This window comes from Callorhinus ursinus, unplaced genomic scaffold, assembly GCF_003265705.2.
Source record: "Callorhinus ursinus isolate GAN/ISIS: 27379988/994484 unplaced genomic scaffold, GSC_fseal_2.0 scaffold12, whole genome shotgun sequence".
Taxonomy (NCBI): Eukaryota; Metazoa; Chordata; class Mammalia; order Carnivora; family Otariidae; genus Callorhinus; species Callorhinus ursinus.
In genome coordinates, this window is record NW_027397074.1 from 73,589,723 (window position 1) to 73,613,507 (window position 23,785).

At 43.6% G+C, this 23,785-nt stretch overlaps 1 protein-coding gene across 2 annotated transcripts in view; it reads right to left on the reverse strand.

Moving 5' to 3' along the window:
• Positions 1-23,146, reverse strand: part of LOC112810900 (solute carrier family 23 member 2-like) — a 49,734-nt gene extending 26,588 nt beyond the window's left edge. The window contains exons 1-3 of one of the 2 annotated variants that reach the window (XM_025854771.2): positions 22,990-23,146; positions 20,640-20,783; positions 11,001-11,158 (exon numbers count right to left, since the gene is read on the reverse strand). In XM_025854771.2, coding sequence (XP_025710556.1) covers positions 11,001-11,158; positions 20,640-20,783; positions 22,990-23,031 — 344 coding nt within the window. In that variant the 5' untranslated portion in view covers positions 23,032-23,146. Of the gene's footprint in view, positions 1-11,000; positions 11,159-19,935; positions 20,069-20,639; positions 20,784-22,989 lie in introns of those variants that run through there. The other variant, XM_073899237.1, reaches the window with a different exon arrangement.
• Between the last annotated feature and the right edge of the window lie 639 nt (positions 23,147-23,785).

The window sequence follows — 23,785 nt, forward strand, 5'->3', positions numbered from 1 at the left end:
AAAATCAGAATAACTTGGAAAGACTTTTAAAGGAAAGAAAAATGAGGAAAGCATGCCCAACTAAATAAAGTACAGTACAAAGTTGTTAATTTTAAAACAGTGTGGGGGCTCGTGGGTGGCTCAGTTGGTTCATATCCAATTTGAGGTTTCAGCTCAGGTCATGATCTCAGGGTCGTGAGATCAAGCCCTGCATCAGCCTCTGCACTCAGCAAGGAGTCTGCTTGAGATTCTCTCCCTCTGCACACCCCTCTCTCTCTCACTCAAATAAATAAATAAATAAATAAACAAACAAACAAACAAACAAATCTTTTTAAAAAAATAAAAACAAACCAGTGTGGTAATGGTTGAAAACACAGCAAAGAAATTAATGGCAGAAAATAGTAGCCCTTAAACAGATGGATCCTAGGATATATAAGAACTTAATATGTGATGAATAAAGTCTTGATTCCCATTTATTCAACAAATGATATTGAGATAATTGGCTTTTAGGGAGAAAAAAATAAATTTGAAGCCTCACTTCATACAATACACTTAAATAAATTCCAAATAAATTCAAGAGTTAAATTTAAAAATCTAAACAACACACATACAAGTACTTTTTTAAAAAGGTGATTATTTATCTTATCTATTGGATATAGAAAGTATTACTAAGTCTAAAAGTAGATCAAAAAATAGCAAAGGAAAAAGTAATAAATTTTACCACAGAAACATCAAAGCTTTGATATGGCAAAAAAATCTTATATAAGGGGCGCCTGGGTGGCTCAGTTGTTAAGCATCTGCCTTTGGCTCAGGTCATGATCCCAGGGTCCTGGGATCGAGCCCCACATCAGGCTCCCTGCTCCACAGGAAGCCTGCTTCTCCCTCTCCCACTCCCCCTGCCTGTGTTCCTGCTCTCGCTATCTCTCTCTGTCAAATAAATAAAATCTTTAAAAAATATATCTTAATCAAAAACCAAGACACACTTAAAATGTTTAAGGCAATTAATAAATACAAATATTTAGTATTCTTAATATGTATTGGATTTTTTTTTTTTTTGCAAAATAAGAAAAACATTGACTTCTGGTTAAAAATGCCAGGTTATACACTCTCTCCATCTTGAAACGCCAATAAAATGACCTTAACATGTATTTTAGAAGAGTAAATCACAAGATAAGAAGATCTGAGCAGGAGACAATTGCAACAAAACTTTGAAAGGCAAAGAGCAGATGGATAGTGTTAACTGATCTGATTGCCCTGGGGAATCCGTATCCTATGCTAGCAATAGGTAAATGGCATTACACTGAAAAACTCACAAGATATCAGGAACTGGCTCTTGAAGTAAGATTAAATGTGGAGCTAAAACAGATTTAATGTCTTTTGCAGAACCAGTCAGGTAACTGTCCTACCCTGTCTTGGCAGAAGACTAGAAGTTTATTTTGCAGAAAAGGCAAGACACAGGGTCTATGGACTCTGCAGGGAAACTGGCACAGTTGAAGTGGAGATACCATATCGAACACCAGGGTGATTCATTGAATATATGCACACTGAACACTAAAACATCCCGCTCACTTCCCCACTGAGCTTCTCGAACACTTCCAACCAGGCATTTACTCTCCAGGCAAGAGACTGGAAAGTCCTTTTCTGGAGGATAGGATGATCTGGGAGGAAAAGCATAAAGATGCTGAGATTCAGGCTTCCCCAGCTATGCTGGGAAAACCATAAAGACACTCAAAAGTCATGACACCATATTAAGACTACAGTGTGAATTGTGACCCTTGCAGTTAGGTTATGTGGCATTCCTGCATATCATACTGCAATGAAGTCCAAAGTGAACAAGACCCAGTCTCAGGCTCAGAACTTCCAGTCAAGCTTTTGAGACCCAACCTTTAAATATGAACAGATATACAAGGATCATCAGACAACCAAAGAACTATAGATGACAGAGACCCAAATAAAGAAACAGATGAAAGTAACTTGTCCTGTAGGGAGATGATAATTTTTTTAAAAAGATTTTATTTATTTATTTGAGAGAGAGAGAAAGAGAAAGAGATAGCGAGAGAGCACGAGTGGGGAGGAGAGGGAGAAGCAGATTCCCCAAGAGCAGGGAGCCCAAAGCAAGTCTCGATCCCAGGACCCTGGGATCATGACCTGAACCAAAGGCAGACACTTAACCAACTGAGCCACCCAGGCGCCCGGGAGATGATAATTTTTAAAACACACTCTCATTTATATCCTTGGCAAGTAAGATCTTGCATTCATAAAACTAGAATAGGATGCATAAAACAAGAATATTCAGAGAACAAAAAAAGCTCTTAAAGTATTACAGTAGAAATAAATTCAGTAGAAGAATTGGAAGATAAAGTTGATACAATTTCCTCCCCACAAAAAACAAAAATACAAAAAGATGTAAATAGGCAAGAAAAGGTAAGAGAATTAGAGGACCATTCCAGGAAATCCAGCATGTGAATCAAAGGAGTTTGAGAAAGAAACTCAAACAAACTGAAGGATGACTGTTTGCATATTAAAAGGAACTATTGAGTACACAGTATAATGGATGAAAATAAACTCAGGCCGTGGCACATATATAAAAATTTACAACCCTGGATTATAAAGCAGTTTTTTTTCCAGCTTCTGGAGTGGAGAAAGGGGGAGAGGTTACATAAAGTTTGACTTTCTTAAAATCACGCTGAAAATTACAAAGCAATGGAAAAATGCTTTCAAAATTCTAAAAGAAAATTATTTCCGGGCGCCTGGGTGGCTCAGTTGGTTAAGCGACTGTCTTCGGCTCAGGTCATGATCCCGGGGTCCCAGGATCGAGTCCCACCTCGGGCTCCCTGCTCGGCGGGTAGTCTGCTTCTCCCTCTGACCCTCTTCCCTCTCATTCTCTCTGTCAAATAATAAATAAAATCTTAAAAAAAATTAAAGAAAAAAAAAGAAAAAAAAGAGAATCATTTCCAACCTAAATTTCTATACTCAGCTAAGCTATCAATCAAAAGTGAGTGTAGAACCCACACACTTTCATATAAACAAAGTCTTATGAAATTTATTTCCTATGTACTCTCTCTCTCTCTCTCAGGAAGCTGCTGGATTATTGTGTTCCTCCAAAAAAGAAAAAATATGGGAACAGGAGACCAAGACTTGAGAACTGACATGAAGGGAATTCCCAGGATGGGGTAAAGGGGCATCTCAGGGTGACATATATGATGTATACCAGGCATATACAGCAACCATTCAAAATTGCAGCAAGTCAGAGAGCTCAAGGAGATCGTTCATCAAGATGAAGCTGATGTGAATGAAATTATTTATTTATTTAAATTTTATTTATCTCATTTTTTTTTAGAGAGAGAGAGAACATGAGGAGGGGAGGAAGGGAGCAGCAGATGGAGAGGGAGCAAGAGAATCTTAAGCTCAGGTCATGATCTCAGGGTCGTGAGTGTGGAGTAGGGCTTGAACTCATGACCCTGAGATCATGACCCAAGCTGAAATCAAGAGTTGGACGCTTAACCTAATGAGCCACCCAGGTGCCTTGTGAATGAAATTATTAAGAAGAAATCTAGGCAGAAAACAAAGAGTATAGAATTGAATTAGAAATAAACACATAGAAAATTAAGTATATTAGAAACAAGAAAGATGTAAACTCCAGGGAAAACAAAAATCTGGGCAGGAAAAGAGAACATGATTCAGCTCCAAATAATATCATAGTCATTAATTATAATGTATACACGGAATAATGTATACACGGAATAATTATAATGTAAACGGAATATTGATCTATGCTGGGAGCACAGAAGAATAAGGGATGGGAAGTCTGCTTGTATGTGGTGAGTGAGGGGCTGTGAAAGAAAAGGAGATCTCAGACATTCATACTGGCACATCGATTAGTAATACCTAGAATGGAAGGGTGTTAATTAGAGATTTGGAGGATAGTTCCTAAATAATCAGCTTAAAGAGATGAAATGTTTGCCTCGGTCTAGAAAAAAAGGGAGGGGGGGGAAGATTTCTGGTGGGAAGGGGAAGCCTGTTTGTCTATCTTCTTTAAACACATCACTGCTTACACCCTGAGTGTACCCCTGCTTCCCCATCCCTCCGTCCAAAACCGGAGACGGATTGGGAGCCACTGCTCCAGGTCTCCCTTCTGTTCTGCCCCAAAGACACACCTGTCCTTTTTTGTTTTTAGTGCTTTAATGCTGATCATGGAGAAATGGACTGGGGAAACAAAAATGAAAGCAGGTGAAGCGGCAAGCGTTGCAGGATCTCAGAATTTGTCTCAAGGCTGGGGCCTTCATCCACAGTGCCCAGTCCCTCTTCCAAGATGGTAATAGGCAACGTACTGGACTTTTGCTCTCAGGCACAGGTTCAAAGGGTATGCCTCATGAAACATGCCCTGGTACTGTTCTAAAAAATACATTTTAAATGGTAGTCACTTTTCCCAGTTATAAAGTAATACATGGACATTGAAGGAAAGTAAATGGCAAATAGAGAAAAATAGAAAGAATAAATTTAAATCACCCTAATTATATAACCCAGAAATGATTAACATTTTGTTCCAGTCTTTTTTATCTTTAACCAGATAAATTTTATCAGCACACAGATAATATATATCTTTCATATATAATGTAAACCACCCATGAATAACCTTAAAGATTTCTACCAGTCTTTTTCTGTCTTTAAATAGATAAGTGATTCTCAGTATACGTATACTTTCTACCTCTCATAATTATAAATTACATTGGCTGCTATTACCCTAGTGAAAAACTTGAAACAACCTGAACGTCCTTTAATAGGAAATAGTTAAATAAATTAGAATATAATTATATCCTCTAGAATATTAAATACTAAGTGATCATTTTTTAAAAAGTACTGTTGCAGAAGTGTGTTTGCTGAAATGGAAAAATACAGTGCATTGTATATGTTTTAAAAGGGAGAGGAGAGCTATTTTTTACAATTAATTTTTTTTAATTATTCAAAAAGGGAGGGAGGGTGCAAAATTCTGTGTACAGTACAATCCTTTTCTTGATGTGAAAAATAAATTTTCTGTACCTGGCACAGAGCTAAGCTCTTTGTGTGCATTATCTAATATAATTCTCAAGGCTTTGGAAAAATTAAAAAACAGTTCCACTTCACAGAAACACAAGGACTTCAAGAGAAAATAATGCAAATATTGTCCAGGGTAGAGAGGAGAGGGAGCATTAAGTCTCCACTAGAGAGAGCAATATGCCTTAGGCACTTGGGAACCTGGAAGGGATGATCCCCCTGAGAAGGTTGGGGGTTGGGACATGTGCAATTTGAGAAGCCTGTGGGCAAGAGGAGAAGAGTGTGGATGAATGGAGAAGTGGTCAACAGTTGGGGACAGAGGTGTCTGGAGGGTGAGCTACTGGAATCTGGCCTCACCCATGTCATCATTTTGATGTTCCCTTCTTGAGTCAATCCAATGAGTGGGTAAAGGTTGATGTCACAGGGACTTTTCTTTGAAATAGATCAGAATGGGGAGCAGAGCCTCTGGAATATAAGATGGGACTAATGAATTCCTCTTGAGTTTTAAAATCCTGAGCACTCTGAGTCCCAACTACTTCACTACTGGACAAAGAGCACTTTGTTCACCTTTTTTCTGAGCTCCCTGCACCAAGCAGATAAGGACCTGCTACACTGTAGGAAATGGCATCATGTGCCTTCCCTATTGGTAACTACTCAACCTAAACCCAGAGGAAGCAGAAGCGCACCAGGCCCCGTCTTTGGGACTCCACTGATGTGATGGATTGTCTGGTCACTCTTCTACCCCCAAAGCCACTACTGTTCCTGCTCCAGCCAGAGCTCCAATGGTACATCTGGTGACGTGGCTGTCAAGAGGGCAGGAGGAAAGTGGCTGCATACCTACATACCCCTGTTGGTGGGCGTGGCCTTTCTACAGAGCCGAGGACAGGCGCAGAGCTAGGGCAGGGCTGAGCTCAGCTGCGGGGAAGTCACTGGGTGTAAAGGACTGAGCCAGGGCTAACTCAAGCAAAAATGTCTGCAAGCAAGCACAAGATATCTGGATGGACTTTGTGCCAGGGGTACTTGCTCCCCACTTGAGATACTCCCAGGAAAACAGAGAGACATACTGCCTGGAACCACTCTAGAAAAAGAAATTACCAGTAAAAATCATGAATAATTCTAGAGATGGAATGAAGGCCCAGAATGACATGGAGTCAATCTTTGATTTCTTCTAATGATTGCCTTTCAAACTTGATGTCTTATTTTGAAATTAATGATAGAGTATGCCCTTCCATGAATATCAGAAGTGAACACCTAAGTGAGGAAGGCTCCTGGGGATGCACCCAAGACCCCTAAAGGCATACCAGGGAGGCAGCTATCCATGTTGCCAAGGATTACAGCTGTCTACCCCATACTGGGCACAGTGCTTGTGAGCTCTGATTTCAAGAGCAGCAGTGGGGTGCCTGGGGGGCTCAGTCCGTTAAGCATCCAACTCTTGATTTTTGGCTCAGCTTGTGATTTCAGGATCGTGAGTTGGAGCACCACACTGGGCTCCACACTGGGCATGTAGCCTGCTTAAGATTCTCTCTCTCCCTCTACCCCTCCCCGCCCTCTCCACCCCCACCCCAGTTATCATGGCTTATCATTCCTTTTTGATTATTTAATGTGGTTTTAATCACTAAGATCTTCTGAAATCTTATTGCAACATCAGCCTGTTTTGGGTTATCGGCAAATAATCAGCAATCAAATCTACTTGGCCTTTGAGTCAATTGACTTTCAGTTAGGTTTTATAATCTATAATGTCTTAGGCAGTTACTCATCAGCATCTGAGAGGGGAGCTTATTTCCATGGGTAGAACGAAATGCATGTTTATTCCTGCCCCCACCTTAGTCTAAAGACATCAGCGTGATTTTATTTCCCTCTTTCTCTGTGTGTTTAATGAAGGGGTAAGTTCAAGTTCTTTGGACCCTAACTCCTGATTAGTTTGTGTTTCTCACAGAACCCACCAGAAGGCTAGGCCCACAGGCGCTTTTACTACCGATTACCAATTGAAACATGGCACTTCATCACCTTCCCTGTCAACATCATAGCTGTCCATAACAGATATGGAAGGGACCTTCAGATATTGTGTAGTTGAACTCCTTCATTTTATAGATGAGAAAATTGAGCCTTAAAGAGGGTAGATGATTTATCCAAGTTCCCATGGCACAGAAGCCAAGACTGGGGTTCAGGCCTCCAGTTTTGGAGCTCAATACTTTCCCATAATTATAATTAAGGCCATCTAAAGTTTAGGAGCTTTGTGTTTGTAACTCTTCATGGGGCTGGGACAAGGGTGAGGTCCCCGGGTCCCCAGGCAGAGTCCTGCAAGGACTCCCTAATGCTACTGCAGCCTCTTACATTCCTAGAGCCAATCCTGGAAAATGGTGGGGTCTGGATTTTAGGGTTCTGAGAGAAAAACCAGAGCAAGCCCTGTACCTTTTTGAGTCCTTGGTTGGGGATCTGGAAAAAATCTTGGCTCACAGAGATGGTGACATATAAGAGAGAGCAGGGAACTAACCCACCAAAGCTGTGGGCACAGGTCTCCCACTCCTTAGCAGAGATTGTGAGAACTTAAGCCTTGGCATATCGCCTGGAAATGACTTTGCAAAGTGCCTTTGATTGGATTCAGGCAAAAAGGCCATGCCAGACATGAATGCTGTCTACGGTCAGCCTCTCCTGGAAACAAGTGGCCAGCCCTGTATCAGTCTAGACCTGTGTGGTTTGATTCAGATAATTGACAAAGAAGAAATGGATAATTTTTCCTGTCCAGTCATTTTCTGTCAAGACAGGTCGGGTAAAGCCCACTGTAGGAAATGTTTTCCATTTCCCTTCACAAACCCAGGGCTGAGCACAGGCCTGGCACAGATTAGGTCAAAAGGAGACTGATGGTGAAAGGACCTCACTTGCCTGGCTCCTTCTATAGTCCCGGGAGGGACCCCTGCAATGTGTTCACTAGCCATATATCTTTGTCAAGTTTGCAAAAGTAAACAGTTTCAGCCACATTTGGCTACAACTCTTGTCTCTTTGCACTGCCACCTTGCGGATTCTAAGTCTTGCATCAGATGGCATTTGAAAGACCATAAGCACTTTTAGGATCTGGCTAAGGGGAGGCTGATAAATTCAGTTTGAGTGTGGTAGGATGTACTTATGTGGTTTGAGACCACTAAACCACACACGTATACTTAATTTATTTCTAGCCACCTTGGTGTCATGATTGTTTCTCACCATATTCCTACCACCCTCCGTACCAGCTCACTCTACCGTGTGACGAGAAGGCACAGAACCCGAGGTCACATTATGTCATGAATGTGTCCCATAGCACCTGACATTTGACCTACGTGGGTGGTGGATGAGAAACAAGGTCTGAAATGTATGGTGCCAGAAAATTGATTTTTTGGAAAATCGGACAACCATCAGATATGCGAAATTGCCAGAAAAGATTTGGTTCTCATTGCTACGCAGGCAGGATGGAAGCTGTCTCCTCTCAAGAATATACATAATAATGCACCATATACACTTATAAATGCAGCACACATTTTTAAATTTTTTGATAGAAATCGAGTACAACAGAATTTCTGTGTTTGCAGGGCACAAATCCACAGCACTATTACAGTCTGTGCGTGAAGGCAGAATGATGTATTTCAGCTAGCAGGAAGTACAAACAAATTTGGACAAATCCATGATAATTCATGACTGAATTATCTTTCCTTCTCTTTATAAAATGAAGAGGTGATCAAAGAGTACACAGCCTTCAATTAAAGAAGAAAAGAGTACACAGGCATAAAATGTGAGGGAGAAGTATTACAGGGGACTGTAAGAACGTTAAATAATAAAAACGTCATGCTCTATTTTGGAATTTGTGGCATTTGTGGGGTTTATCTACTTTTTAAAATTTGTGATTTGCTGTGATTTTTTTCAAGTTAATAATATTCTCTCTCATATGTGATTTTGTATTCATACTTCTGTTTTTTTTTCTTAAAGAGGACACCAAAAACTGTGTAAGCTTCCGGCTGAACAAAACCTGGATCTGTCCTTGGACTAGATGCTAAATTAATGTTAAAGGAAGAAGACGCAGGACTCACGGGTCTGAGGTGAGGGGGCGGGTGGGGGAGGGCTGGAGGACCCACAGAGAGGGATTTCCTGAGCTGACGGTAACCAAGGGAGCCACTGTGTGGAGTTCTGGGACTCAAGGTGGGGCAGGGAGTGGTGGTGGAGAATAGGAAGAGGGGAGGTGTGGAAATGAGGAGGGGGAAAGCTCCAGAGACATTTTCCTGGCCTCACAGTTTTGTCCAGGCCAGCTCCAGAGCAATCGGATTCCATTTTACTCAGACTAATTTTAGCAGCCTATGTATGAGCATAAAGGACTTGATGTTTTTGTTTTTGCTTTTTAAGATTTTATTTATTTATTTGAGAAAGGGAGAGAGCACAAGCAAGAGGTGTGGCAGGCAGAGGGAGAGGGAGAAGCAGACTTCCCGCCGAGCAGGGAGCCCGACGTGGGACTCGACCCCAGGACTCCAGGATCATGACCTGAGCTGAAGGCAGACACTTAACCGACTGAGCCACCCAGGTGCGCCAAGGACGTGATGTTTTTTGTTTTTGGTTTTTTAAAGGTGATTCCACTGATTTTAACAATTGCTCATATCAATGCGACTCTAAGGGAGAAAAGGCAATATGAGCATCGGCCTTATTTTATAGGTGCCAAACCCCATATCCCACTCAGTGAATCTCTGCTGTCTTGTCTACTCAGAACAAAACTCCTCTTCTCTGCTTCTTTGGGAAACTTTCCTCAGTAGGAGTCTCCATATTTGTTGCCCCGATGGGTGAGAGCTGGGCATCTGGTTTATGTTGCACCAATTAGCGCTCTTCCCTGGAATTTTAAAATGGGAGACTTGCCGGAGCAGAACTCACCTGCTCTGGGAGAGAAGTGTGAGGACTGCCAGCCACCTGTCCCCCCTCCTGTGCAGGGAGCCTGTCCATGACAACAGAGCACAGGCACTGGCAATGTGGTGAGGAGACTGCTCTGTCTTCAGACAGGAGAGCCCCCTGCACCTAGCCCGATGCTCCAGAGGGCCCCGCTCTGCCTTCTAGGGGGAGGTGTCTGTGGGGCCAAGGGGACATGTCCACCTCAAGTCTGTGTGCCTCTCCCGTTTGACAGCCAAGAATTCTCTGCCCAAATGGCCCTGAGCCTTTTCCAGAGCCTGCTTGGGCCTCTTCCTCAGGTCTGAAGGCAGACCATCATGGCAGACCATGATGCAGGTGTACACATCCCCAGGCCTGAGGATGGCCAAGCATCAGCTATCTGGGGAATCTGGTGTGTGTGTGGGGGGGGGGGGTGGAGCTTGGATATGCAGGCTGTGGTGTCCACATTCATGCATGTAAGACCATTTATGATCTGGAGCAAAGCTTGAGGTAGGAAGAGAAGGAGGAAGGCCACAGGCTGGGGATTGGCCCTCCCCATGTGGCTAAGTTCCAAAGCAGAATTTTGAGTGGTGACAGAATTCCAGATTCAAACCTGGCCTTCCAGGTAGAATGATCAGAACATATCTTATTTAAGAGTCTCTAAGTTTGGTTTATAACTCTCCAATATTTAGACATGCAGTGTGTGGGAATCCATTTGTATTCTTGCCCTGCATCTCACAAAAATTAGGGGCAGGCCTTTGTAGAAACAAGAGAAGTCCCATCTGAGTCCTTGTTCCTGATGCATGATGCACCTTGCCTTTCTCTTACCTTGATCTTATACATTAATAGAGAACAAATCTTTGCCTAAACTAATCTGGATTTATGTAATGTGAACCGAGAATACTAGCCAATACAGACATTTATGTAACGTGAACCGAGAATACTAGCCAATACAGAGCTAGGACTTGAACCCAGGCTCTGATTCCAAGTCCCATGTTCCCTCTGTTAGGTCCCACCAGCTGCCTAACCACCTCTCCAGCTGCAAGCCAAACAAATTTTGCTGATACTCCAGCAGTGAAAAGTCAGAAGCCAGGGAAAAGAGTTTTACCTACCTGACTCCTAAAAACACTTGCAGGAGAGTGCAGAGGCCGGAGACGAAGAAAATGGTGCTGATGAGGTAGCTCTGAGTCAGGGGGTCATGCTGCAGGCACAGGTCCTTGGCCAGGATGAGTGGCACGGCCACGAGCCCCCCCAGGGCTGTGAGGAAGTGCTGTGGGCAGAGCAGAGAGAGTGGACAGACAGGTAGATGCTGGGCTGCCTCCTCCACCCTCATTCCTAGTCCTCTGCCAGAGGAAAGAGCTCTACCTCTGGTCTCAGAGGAGCCTGACCGGGAGTGACAGGCAGACATCCAGATCAGCAGTGGGAACAAGGGAGACCAGGCAGCAAGAAACAGAGACCCAGCCTGAGGGTCTGGGGTTCAAGGGTAGAACTCTAACACTGGGAACTGATATCCTGGGTAAGAAACCCAGGCACGGACACAAAACAGGAGGACATAACAGGAACCAAAGAGGGGGCCTTCAGAAAAAGAACAAGGCAAGAGGGCCGCCTCGGTGGCTCAGTTGGTTGGGCGACTGCCTTTGGCTCAGGTCATGATCCCAGGGTCCTGGGATGGAGCCCTGCAGCGGGCTCCCTGCTCAGCGGTAAGCCTGCTTCTCATTCTCCCTCTGCCTGCCTCTCTGCCTACTTGAGCGCGCGCTCTCTCTCTCTCTGTCAAATAAATAAATAAAATCTTTTTCAAAAATCTAAAAAAAAAGAAAAAAAGAACAAGGTAAGAGGCTCATAATTAAAACAAGGTACAAGGTGAGGGCAAGACTAATGACCAGGAAGCCCTGAGCACATTCCCCTGGACAGATCATATGTTAAGTCACAAAACAGCCTTGGCAAATTTAAGAAGGGAATCATACCAAGGGTCTTTTCTGACGGTAATGGTATGAAACTGGAGGAAAACTGGAAAATTCACAAATTTGTGGAAAGTAAGCAACACCCTCCTGAACAACCAATGGGAATAAGAGGAAATCAAAAGGGAAATTTAAAAAAATATATCTTGAGACAAACAAAAATGGAAACACAACATATCGAAACTCCTGGGAAGCTCATAGTGATAAACGCCTAGAAGAAAAATCTCAAGCAACCTAACTCTACACCTCCAGGAACTAGAACAAGAAGAATAAACTAAGCCCAAAATTAGCAGAAGGGAGGAAGAATTTATATCATTAAAATGTCCATACTATCCAAAGCCAGCTATAGAGTCAATGAAATTGCTATCAAAATTTCAATGATGTTCACAAGAACAGAAAAAAACAATGCTATAATTTGTATGGGACAACCAAAGTCCTCAAATAGCCAAAGCAATCCTGAGAAAGAAAAACAAAGAAGCAGCCATCATAATTCCTCATTTCAAACTCTATTACAAAGCTACAGTAATCAAACAGTATGGTACCTGAGAACTGGTTGATGTTTTCATTTACCTTAAAATGTAAGACAAAAATGAAATAATAAAAACATACCAGAATTTCATTTGTTTCCCAAACGTAAGCAGATTCTTTACTAAATTTGATGGCAGTTTTTTAAAACTGGAAGAATGTTATTTTCAAAAAACCCAAAAAACAACAACAAAAAAGAAAAACCAGAATGGTACTATCATAAAAGTAGACAAATAGACCAATAGAACAGAATTGAGACCCCAGAAATAAACCCATGCATATATGGTCAACTAACATTTGACAAGGAAGCCAAAAAGACTTGATGGGGGAAAGGGTAGTCTCATCAATAAATGGTATTGCAAAATCTGGACAGCCACACACAGAAGAATGAAAAATGGAACTCCTACCTTGCACCATTCATAAAAATTAACTCAAGATGGATTAAGGACTTAAATATAAGGCCTGAAACTATGAAAGTCCTAGAAGAAACCACAGTGGAAAAGCTCCTTAACATCAGGTTTTGACAAAGATCGTTAGCTATGGCACCAAAACACCAACAACAGAAGCAAAAATAAGCAAGCAGGACTACATCAAAGTAAAAAGCTTTGCACAGCAAAGGAAACAGCAAAATAAAAAGGCAGCCTACAGAATGGGAGAAAGTATTTGCAAACCGTCTCTCTGATAAAAGGTTAATATCCAAAAAAATTTTTTTAAGATTTTATTTATTTGAGAGAGAGAGGGACAGAGATAGTGAGAGAGAGCATGAGCAGGGAGGAGAGGGAGAAACAGGCTCCCCGCTGAGCAGGGAGCCCGACTCAGGGCTCCACCCCAGGGTCCCCAATCATGACCTGAGCCAAAGGCAGATGCTTCACTGACTGAGCCACCCAGGCACCCCATTAATATCCAGAATGTCTAAGGAACTCATAGAGCTCAATAGCAAAACCCGAACAATCTGATTTAAAAAGTGGGCGAGAGACTTGGAGCTCGGGGGGATAGTGGGGCAGGAGACTCCCGAGTTCACCCCCTTCCACGCTTACAACTAGGTATCATCCCCATCCAAATCAAGAAACCGAACAGTGATCCGAAGACAGGCAGAACAAATTCCACAACTGAACATAGAGAAGCAGCTGCATCTGAAAGTTTTGGAAGGTCAGAAAGGTGGAGGGAGGCTGCCCGCAGCAGGGAGGGAGCTGTGCACACAGAAAGGGCAGACAAATGGGCCCTGGCACCAGGGGGCTCACACAGGGAAGACGAATCCCCGTGACGTTTGGCTTTAAACACAAGAGGGACTGAATTCCGTGAGTCTGTAAAACCGTGGGGCGGGGGGGGGGGGCTTGGAGCCCAGAGCTGTGAAAGGCAGCTGACTCAGCACTGGGCCGACTGGAAGGGGAAGTGACAGCCGGGTCACCGCCCTTAAAGAGCCAGCAGCCTGAGGGGAGAGGCAATATAAAAATGGCAGTTCAGGGGCACCTGGGCGGCACAGTCGGGTAAGCGGCCAACTCTTGGTTTCGGCTCAGGGCTCAGGTCGTGATCTCAGGGTTGTGAGACTCAGTGGGGAGTCTGCTTGGGTCTCTCTCTCCCTCTCCCTCTGCCCCTCCCCCTGCGCGCTCCCTCTCTCTCTCTCTCTCTCTCTCTCCCTCCCTCTTATACAACATCTGGGGCAAACGGAGACAGATCTGTTCAAACTGATTTCGGAGCATACTGGGGGACTTCTTTGAAAACAAGGGAGCCGGCAGGTGCCCTTTTCCTCCCCCATCCTCCAGCATAAACACAGAGCCACTTTGCACGACAGTTGTGGCCTCCGCCGGGCTCAGGGCAAATTATGTTAAAGCTGCGCATGTGCTTCGCCAGCCGCAGGGTGCACTGCTGCCAGGCCCACGCACCCAGCCAGTGCACTGAGCCCAGCCTCACACCCCCAGCCACCTGGCTCACAGTCCCCAGTTGACAGCTGCCTAAGTGCTTCGGGGGATCTGGCCTAGAACTAGTGGCCCAATGCAAATTTTGCTAACAAAATTGGGAATTTGGGAGCTGCCCCACTCCCAAACTGCCTGGCGGGCATGCCCCTTCAGAACTGGCCTGCCTGGATCCCACTGACAGACAGAGAGCAAGCACAGCCCACAACAGGCAGAGGGCAGTACAGATGACTGCCCTGAAAGGAACAGTGACTCAGACACAACAGCAGGGCATTAGCAACACACAGGAGACTCGCCTGAAATGCCATGTCCTGGTGAACAGGGGACACTGCCCTGCAGGGCACTCAGGACCTCCTCTTCATAAAGCCACCACTTTCAAGAGCAAAATCAGAGCTGACTATCTTAACACACAGAAACAGACACAGAGAGGCAGACAAAATGGGGAGACAGAGAAATTTATCCCAAATGAAAGAACAGGACAAGGCCATGGCCAGAGAGCTAAGCAAAAAAGATATAAGTAACATGCCTGCTAGAGAATATAAAGCAATGATCATAAGGAAACTCACCAGACTTAAGAAAAGAGTGGAAGACATGAGTGAGACCCTTAACACAGAGATAAGGACTAACACAGCAGAGATATAAGGGCTCAGTAAACAAAATGAGGAGCACATGTGATGGGATGAATAACAGGATAGGAGAAGCGGAGGAAGAAATGAGTGACCTCGAAGACAGAGTCATGGAAAGTAATCGAGCTGAACAAAAGAGAAAAAAGAATTACACAAAACAAGGATGGACTTAGGGAACTCAGTAAATCCATGAAACATAATAACATTTGTATTATAGGAGTCCCAGAAGAAGAAAGAGAGAGAACGAGGGCAGAAAATGTATTTGAAGAAATAATAGCTGAAAATGTTCCTAATCTGAGGAAGGAAACAGACATCCAGATCCAGGAGGCACAGAGAACTCCTGACAATATCAACAAAAGGAGACCCACACCAAGACATAGTGTAATTAAACTTGCAAAATATAGTGATAAAGAAAAAAAATCCTAAAAGCAGCAAGACAAAAGAAGTCATTAACTTACAAGGGAAAACCCACAAGGCTAGTAGGAGATCTTTCAATGGAAACTTGGCAAGCCAGAAGGGAGTGGCATGATCTAGTCAAAGTGCTTAATGGGAAAAATCTGCAGCCAAGAATATTCTATCCAGCAAGACTATCATTCAGAAATAGGAGAGATAAAGTGTTTCCCAGACGAACAAAAACTAAAGGAGTTCATGAAGACTAAACCAGTCCCTTAAGAGATATTAAAGGAGACACTTTGAGTGGAAAGGAGAGACCAAAAGTGACAGTATAAAGGCAGGAAACACAAAAGCAGTAACAATGAATATTTCTGTAAAAAATCAGTCAAGGAACTCACATACACACAAAAATATAAAATGTAATAACATATACCTAAAACATGGGAGGAGAGGAGAAAAGAATGGATTTAAACTTAAAGGACCACCAACTTAATATAGACTGCTATTTGCAGAGGAGGTTATATACAAACCTAATGGCAGCTATATACCAAACCACTAAGAAACATGCAAAGAGTAAAGAGAAATAAATCCAAATATATCACTGAAGAAAATCAGCAAAATATGGCAGAAAGACAAGAAAGAATCAGAGAAAATCTTCAGAAACAATCGCAAAACAAGTAATAAAATGGTAATAGATATCTATCAATAATTACTTTGAATGTAAATGGACTAAACACTTCAGTCAGAATACATAGGGTGTCAGAATGGATTTTAAAAAAGACTCATCTATATGCTGCTTACAAGAGACTCATTTTAGACCTAAAGACACCTGCAGATTGAAAGTGAGGGGATGGAGAAATATCTATTATGCAAATGGATGTCAAAAGAAAGCTGGGGGGGGTGGGTACCTGGATGGCTCAGTCAGTTATGCATCTGACTCTTAGTTTCAGCTCAGGTCATGATCTCAGGGTTATGAGATTGGGCTCCAAACTCAGAAGGGAGTGTGCTTGAGGATTCTCTCCCCCGTCCCTCCCCCTGCCCATGCTCACTCTCTCTCTCTCTCTCAAATAAATAAATAAATCTTAAAAAAAAAAGCCAAGTAGCAAGACTTATTTCAGACAAAATAGACTTCAAAACAAAGACTGTAACAAGAGACAAAGAAGGACACTATATAATAATAAAGGGGACAATCCAACAAGAAGATATAACAATTTAAATATTTATGCACCCAACATGGGAGCACCCAAATACATATAAACAGTTAATAACAAACATAAAGGAACTAATCAGTAGTAATACAATAATAGTAGGGGACTTTAACACCCCACTTACATCCATAGACAGATCATCTAAACAGAAAATCAACAAGGAAATAATGGCTTTCAATGACACACCGGAACAGATGGATTTAACAGATATATTCAGAACATTCCATCCTAAAACAGCAGAATACACATTCTTTTCAAGTGCACATGGAACATCCTCCAGAATAGATCATATCAGCCCACAAAAAGCCTCAACAAATTCAAGAAGACCAAAGTCCTACCATGCATCTTTTCTGACCACAACACTATGAAAGTAGAAGTCAACCACAAGAAAAAAATCTGGAAATATCACAAATACATGGAGGTTAAGTAACATGCTACTAAACAGTGAATGGGTCAGCCAGTAAATAAAAGAAGAAAAAAGGAGTACATGGAAACAAATGAAAATGAAAACACAACAATCCAAAACCTTTGGGATTCAACAAAAGCAGTTCTTTTTTTTTTTTTAAGATTTTATTTATTTATTTGCCAGAGAGAGAGAGAGAGAGAGAGAGAGAGCGCACAAGCAGGGGGAGCAGCAGGCAGAGGGAGAAGCAGGCCTCCTGCTGAGCAGGGAGCTTGATCTGGGACTCGAACCCAGGCCCCTGGGATCATGACCTGAGCCGAAGGCAGACGCTTAACCGACTGAGCCACCCAGGCGTCCCAACAAAAGCAGTTCTAAGAAGGAGGTTTATAGCAATACAGGCCTATCTCAAGAAGCAAGAAGAATCTCAAATAAATAATCTAACCTTAGCCCTAAAGGAGCTAGAAAAAGAACAACAAACAAAACCTAAAACCAGCAGAAAAAAATGAAATAATAAAGATTAGAGGAGAAATAACTGAAAACTAAAAAAACAATAGAACAAGTCAATGAAACCAGGAGCTGGTTCTGTGGGGAAAAAAAATCAATAAAATTGATAAACGTCAGGCCAGACTTATCAAAAAAAAAAAGAAAGAAAGGACTCAAATAAATAAAATCACAAATGAGAGAGGACAAATAACAACCAACACTACAGAAATACAAACAATTGCAACAGAATATTATGAAAAACTACATGCCAACAAACTGGACAACCTGGAAGAAATGGATAAATTCCTGGAAACACAAAATACCAAAATTGAAACTGGACAAAATAGAAAATTTGAACAGACTGATAACCAGCAAAGAAATTGAATCAGTAAGCAAAAAACTCCCAACAAACAAAAGTCCAGGGCCAGGTGGCTTCACAGGTGAATTTTAACAAACATTTAAAGAAGAGTTAATACCTGTTATTCTCTTAACTATTCCAAAAAAATAGAAAAGGAAAGAAAACTGCCAAATTCATTCCATGAGGCCAGCATTATCCTGATACCAAAACAAGATAAAGACACCACTAAAAAGGAGAACTACAGGTCAATATCCCTGATGAACATAGATGCAAAAATCCTCAACAAAATACTAGGAAACTGAATTCAACAATGCATTTAAAAAATCATTCATCGTGATCAAGTGGGATTTATTCCTGGGTTACAACGGTGGTTCAATATTCCCAAATCAACCAATGTGATACATATCAATAAGAGAAAGGATAAGAACCATATGATCATTTCAGTGGTGCACAGAAAGCATTTGACAAAGTACAACATCTATTCATGATAAAAAAAAAAAAATCCTCAGCAAAGCAGGTTTAGAGGGAACACACCTCATCATAATAAAGGCCATGTATGAAAAACCCACAGTTAATATCATCTTCAGTGGGGAAAACCAGAGAGCCTTTCCTCTAAGGTCAGGATGTCCACTCTCACCACTTTAATTCAACATAGTACTGGAAGTCCTAGCCACAGCAATCAGACAACAAAAAGAAATAAAAGGCATCCAAATTGGTAAGGAAAAAGTAAAACTTGCACTATTTGCAGATGACATGATACCGTGAAAACCTGAAAGACTCCATCAAAAAAACTGCTAGAACTGATAAATTCGGTAAAGTCACAGGATACAAAATCAACATACAGAAATCTGTTGCATTTCTGTACACCAATAGTGAAGCAGCACAAAGAGAAATTCAGAAAACAATCTCATTTACAACTCCACCAAAAGTCATAAGAAACCTAGGAATAAACCTAACTAAAGAGGTGGAAGACCTATACACATGGAGTGTGAAGGACATTCCATGCTCATGGATAGGAAGTACAGATATCATTAAAATGTCTATACTACCCAAAGCAATCTATACATTTAATGCAATCCCTATCAAAATACCAACAGTATTTTCCCCAGAACTAGAACAACCAATCCTAAAATTTGTATGGAACCACAAAAGACCCTGAATAGCCAACACAATCTTGAAAATGAAAAACAATGCTGGAGGGGCACCTGGGTGGCTCAGTCAGTTGAGCATCTGAGTCTTGATTTCAGCTCAGCTCATGATCTCGGGGTCATGAGATTGAGCCCCATATCAGGCTCTGCGCTGGGCATGGAACCTGCTTAAGATCCTCTCTCCCTCTCCCCAAGAAGAAGAAGAAGAAGAAGAAGAAGAAGAAGAAGAAGAAGAAGAAGATGATGATGACGACGACGATGAAGCAGCAGCAGCAGCAGCAGCAGCAGCAGCAGAAGCAGGAGGAGGAGGAGAGGAGAGGAGAAGAAGAAAGCAAAGCAAAGCTGAAGGCATCACAATTCTGGACTTCAATTATATTACAAAGCTGTAGTAATCAAAACAACATGGTACTGGCACAAAAATAGACACATAGATCAATAGAACAAAGTAGAAAACCCAGAAATAAACCCACAACTATAGGTTAATTGATCTTTGACAAGCTGAAAAGAATATCCAATGGGAGAAAAGCAGGCTGTTCAACAAATCATGTTGGGAAAACTTGACAGCTGCATTTGGCTTTCTTAAATTCAAAAATATGTCCTTACAGTTCTCTGAGTCAGTGGCTGTAGATCTATATTATCTATATGATCCATTTTCTCGGCTCATAATATTTTTTAAGTAGTATGACATCAGCTTTTCTTACTTTATGGAAAAGCACCAAGAAGTAAACAAAAAGTGTACCCCATCCCTGATATTCCATAATGAACACTTTGTAAAATTAAAAGAAACACATCTGTGAGTCTGGCAAATTCATGTTACAGAAACTTACAGAATCAGAAGTGAAAACGGAAAGCCACCTCCCCTTTCTTGGTTCTTCTTCCCAAAGCTAAATACCTTTGTTAGTTTCTTAGGGATCCTTCAAAACCCCAAATCACTCCACATACTTATCTCTATCTTTCTCTCTCTCTGTTTTTAACACACACATAAAAGATAACAGCATATACATAGTTATTTACTTTGCTTTTTTCACTTACCATCTATTGGGGAATATTCCCTAACTGCAAGAGAAATATATCTTTCTCTTTTTAGCAGCTGCATACAAAAGTCATCTGTTCGGATGTGGTCACAGTTTGTTCAGCCCGTTCCCTTTGAAGGATATTTGGGTTGTTTCTAGGGTTTGTGCTTATTTGTTTGTTGTGTGGTTTGATGTTACTATTGCCAATAATGTTACAAGAACGTCTTTGTACCTAACAAGTCTTGCCAGTGTATCCACAGAGAAATTCTTAAACACTGGGGACTGGGTTAAAGGGCATATGATTTACATGTTGATAGAAACCACCAATGGTCATCCAGAAAGGTTGCATCAAAAAATGTTCCAACACAAGCGTTTGACAGTGCTTGTTTCCCCAAATTCCCCAAGCCCTGGTTATCACATTTTTAAGTTGTTGCAAATCAAATAAATCGAGGTCGGTATCGTGAAAATGATGCAGTCGGCGTCCTTGATGTGACCTATCAGCTTAGCATGAGGGAGACTCTTGCGCTAATTCCAACCCCCCACCCCCACACCCCTGAGAGAAAGAGAGACAAGGAGCTTTGAGTTCCCCTGGAAGTCAACTACGTGGAAGACAAGAATATCAGTAACCAAAGTTGTAGATCTTGACTAATTCGGCCTGGGTGTGATCAGTGTGGTTTTTGAGGCAGAGCCTCTTTGGACCCAGGGCTCGCTGGGTGGCATTACCTGGATCCCCATGAGGATGCAGAGGTACCACGGTGGGACATCCAGAATGCTGTAGATCAGTGGGCTGCTGCTGGAGCTCCCGGCCCGCCCAGGCTTCCTCCTGCCTTGGCCATCATTGTGACAGTTGAGCACATCATCCCTCTGCTGGGAACAAGAGAAGGACACACCTAGACATTTTAAGAGGAATCAAGTGGACTTCCTGATTTCAGCTGGGTAGATGGATGGCCTGCCAGGGGCAAGAGGCAAGGGGACAGCGATAACGGTTGGCCAGTTTGGGGTTTCTGGGTCCCGACTCAAAAGACCAGTGATTTTCTACATTACACATCTTTAGTAGGGCCTGTGTGTGTGGTCTGGGGTCATGCGAGGTGAGTGGCTGCTTTGCCTGAAGCCCTTTGTTGAGTAGCGGCTTCGTGGAGGAGGAGTTGGGAGCCAACTCCAAGGTCAGAAAATGGGCAGATTTCCCTCCCAGACAGGTACATGGGGATCCTGGCCCCAGAATGCTGTAGCTGCCCTCAGAGGGGCTCGCCCTGTGTTTACACCCGCCAAAGCTCTCCTCACGGCGTGGTTATTCGAATGGACAGTTACCGTATCCCTCGCTTCTGCTGGGCTGTGAGTTCCTAGAAAGCACTGATTGTGCCTTACTCTTCTGTGTAGTCCCAGCTTCTAGATTAGCCAACACCTGTGTTCAGTGTGGACCGAATGAATGGATGTAGCGTGCCAATGTAAATGGGTGCAGTGCCCGACTGCCTGGGGCTGCCAGGCAAGGCAGGAGGAGACTCGGGTGCAGGGACAGCAATGGAGTTCCCGGGAGGAAGAGGGGTCCCTTGCCCCTCTGACTCCACTCACACCCCACACAGCTTCCAGTACCCTGCCTGGCCCTCTAGGTTTGTTTCCTAACACTCCCATCTGCCTGGCTGTAGCCAATGGGGTTGTCCAGGTTCCTCCAAGTGTGGCCCCCGTTATCCTGTGTCAGAGCCTTAGCTCCCCCTGTGGGGCCCCCCTTGAGCCCCCTGCTTCCCCCACCCACTTGCAAGAGCTCAACACCTCCTCCCCATCACCTCTCCTGACCTCCCCACACCCATATGATTTTTCTCCCCGGTAACTCCCAGCACCCTGTGTCTCTCTGTTACATAATTTGCTGTTTTCTCTCTTGTACCAGAAACATTTCTGTGTACGCTGCGTTCCCCTAGCTAGGCCACAAGCTTTCAGGGTCAGGAACCTATCTCCCCCTTGTTAATGTTCCTCAAAATTTCCAGCAGAGCAACATGATACAAAACCAAAGACATCTCAGAAGAGTGGGTGCCGAGGATGAAGAGAAGGCAGGCCACTGAAAAGGGGAGGGGTACAAGCCCAGACCTGCCATGCTCCAGGTGGCCTCAGGTAAACCAAAATGTAGAAGTCTCTGACTGATTTCCCAAGACTTTTGTTTTGTTTTGTTTCCATGACGGTAGGGGCAGAAAGAATCCTGAAGAGAAAAAGCAGCGAGATCTCTCAAGTGCCTTGCACGAGTTCCTGGGGAAAAAACAGCCGGGGTCTCTTCACCAGGGGGCTGAGCCTCTGTGGGCAGGGTCTGGCGGCCTGGCCCCAGGGGACAGCTGTGGGCGCCCAGCCAGCGTCTGTGGGTGACCCCCATCCCGCAGGGCCCGCAGGCCCCGGTGAACAGGAGCTCTTTCCCCCTGGGGGTGAGCAGTGCCAAGAACAAGAGTGTCTCCACTCAGTTCACCCTCTTACTTTTAGGTGCTCAAAAATCGGTTGGGAAGGTGGGGGGGCGGGGGGCAGGGCTCAAGGCCTCGCCAGAGAAGCCTCCAGAGGAACCTTACTGTTACTGTATCTCTCTGGGCCTCAGGTTCCTTATCTGGGAACAGAAGCACCCGCATCGTTGGCTTGGAAGGAAGAAAATAAAACATATAAAGTGCCCGGGCTGGATTGGTTGTTTGGTAAATATTAGTTCTCTCTCTCTCTCCGATGCCCTCTCTCTTTCCCTTTGCTTTGTTTTAGAAAGTCCTTCTGAGCAAAGAAATCATAGCACGGAGAAACCTGGAAAACAAATATTTAGGTATCTTCGGAGACCAGCTGGGAATAAAGGTAAAACTAAAAGGATCTTCCAGGGCTTCCTCCTTGCTTGGGAAGGCATTCACCGAGTTCAGCACTCAGGGAGGAATCCTGGCCTCACGACAGCGTGGTAGGGAGGGCAGCGGCACACCTGTCTAGCGATCTACAATCTTCTCTAGAACGTGAGCCGCATGTGCTGAGCACGAATAATGAACTAGGGCACCAGGACCCCCTCCAGGCCTTTCTTCCGTTCTGCCTGCCCCCTTCTTCTCGTCTCCTCTCTTTCAGCCGCACTCACCAAAGGTTCGGGGTGCTCACAGCTGGTGATGACAGAGCTCATGGCAACCTGGGGTCAGTTCCTGTTGGCCTCCTCTCAGGAGAGAAACGAAGTGAACCCGCTCCAGCTGAAAGAGATTAACGTCTCCCTGCCTGCCAACATCATAAGGGAGAGAGAAAGCCAGGGATTCTGGGCTGGGCTGGCCCTGGGGAGGGTGGGGCTTCCAGACTTCCCTTCTTGCCCCCTCCAATCACCACAGGAGACCAAGGTGCACTCAGGTGCAGCAAATGTTTCATAATTTAATAAGTTTGAGAAAGTGTAGAGGAGTTAATGATCCTCTATGACGCTATGGAAACAAATCAGGTGCAGCCTTTTGGGAGTGGCATGAGATTACTTTCTGAAGCCTGATTCCAGGGGGCGCGAGAGGAGGGGGGATGAGGGGGAGGCCCTGGGCTGCACACACGGGCCGTGCGGTTTTTTTAAAGCTGATTCTTTTTTTTTTTTTAATATTTTATTTTATTATTTGACAGAGAGAGAGACAGTGAGAGAAGGAACACAAGCAGGGGGAGTGGGAGAGGGAGAAGCAGGCTTCGCGCCGAGCAGGGAGCCTGATGCGGGGCTCGATCCCAGGAATCCGGGATCACGACCCGAGCTGAAGGCAGACGCTTAACGACTGAGCCACCCAGGCGCCCCTGAAGCTGATTCTTAATGACTAGTTGAGCTGGAAAGGAAAAGCACTGAAGAAATAGTCCGACCAGCCTGGCCTCTGAGATGCAATAATGAAGTCATCATGAAACATAGGGCATTACTGTTGATC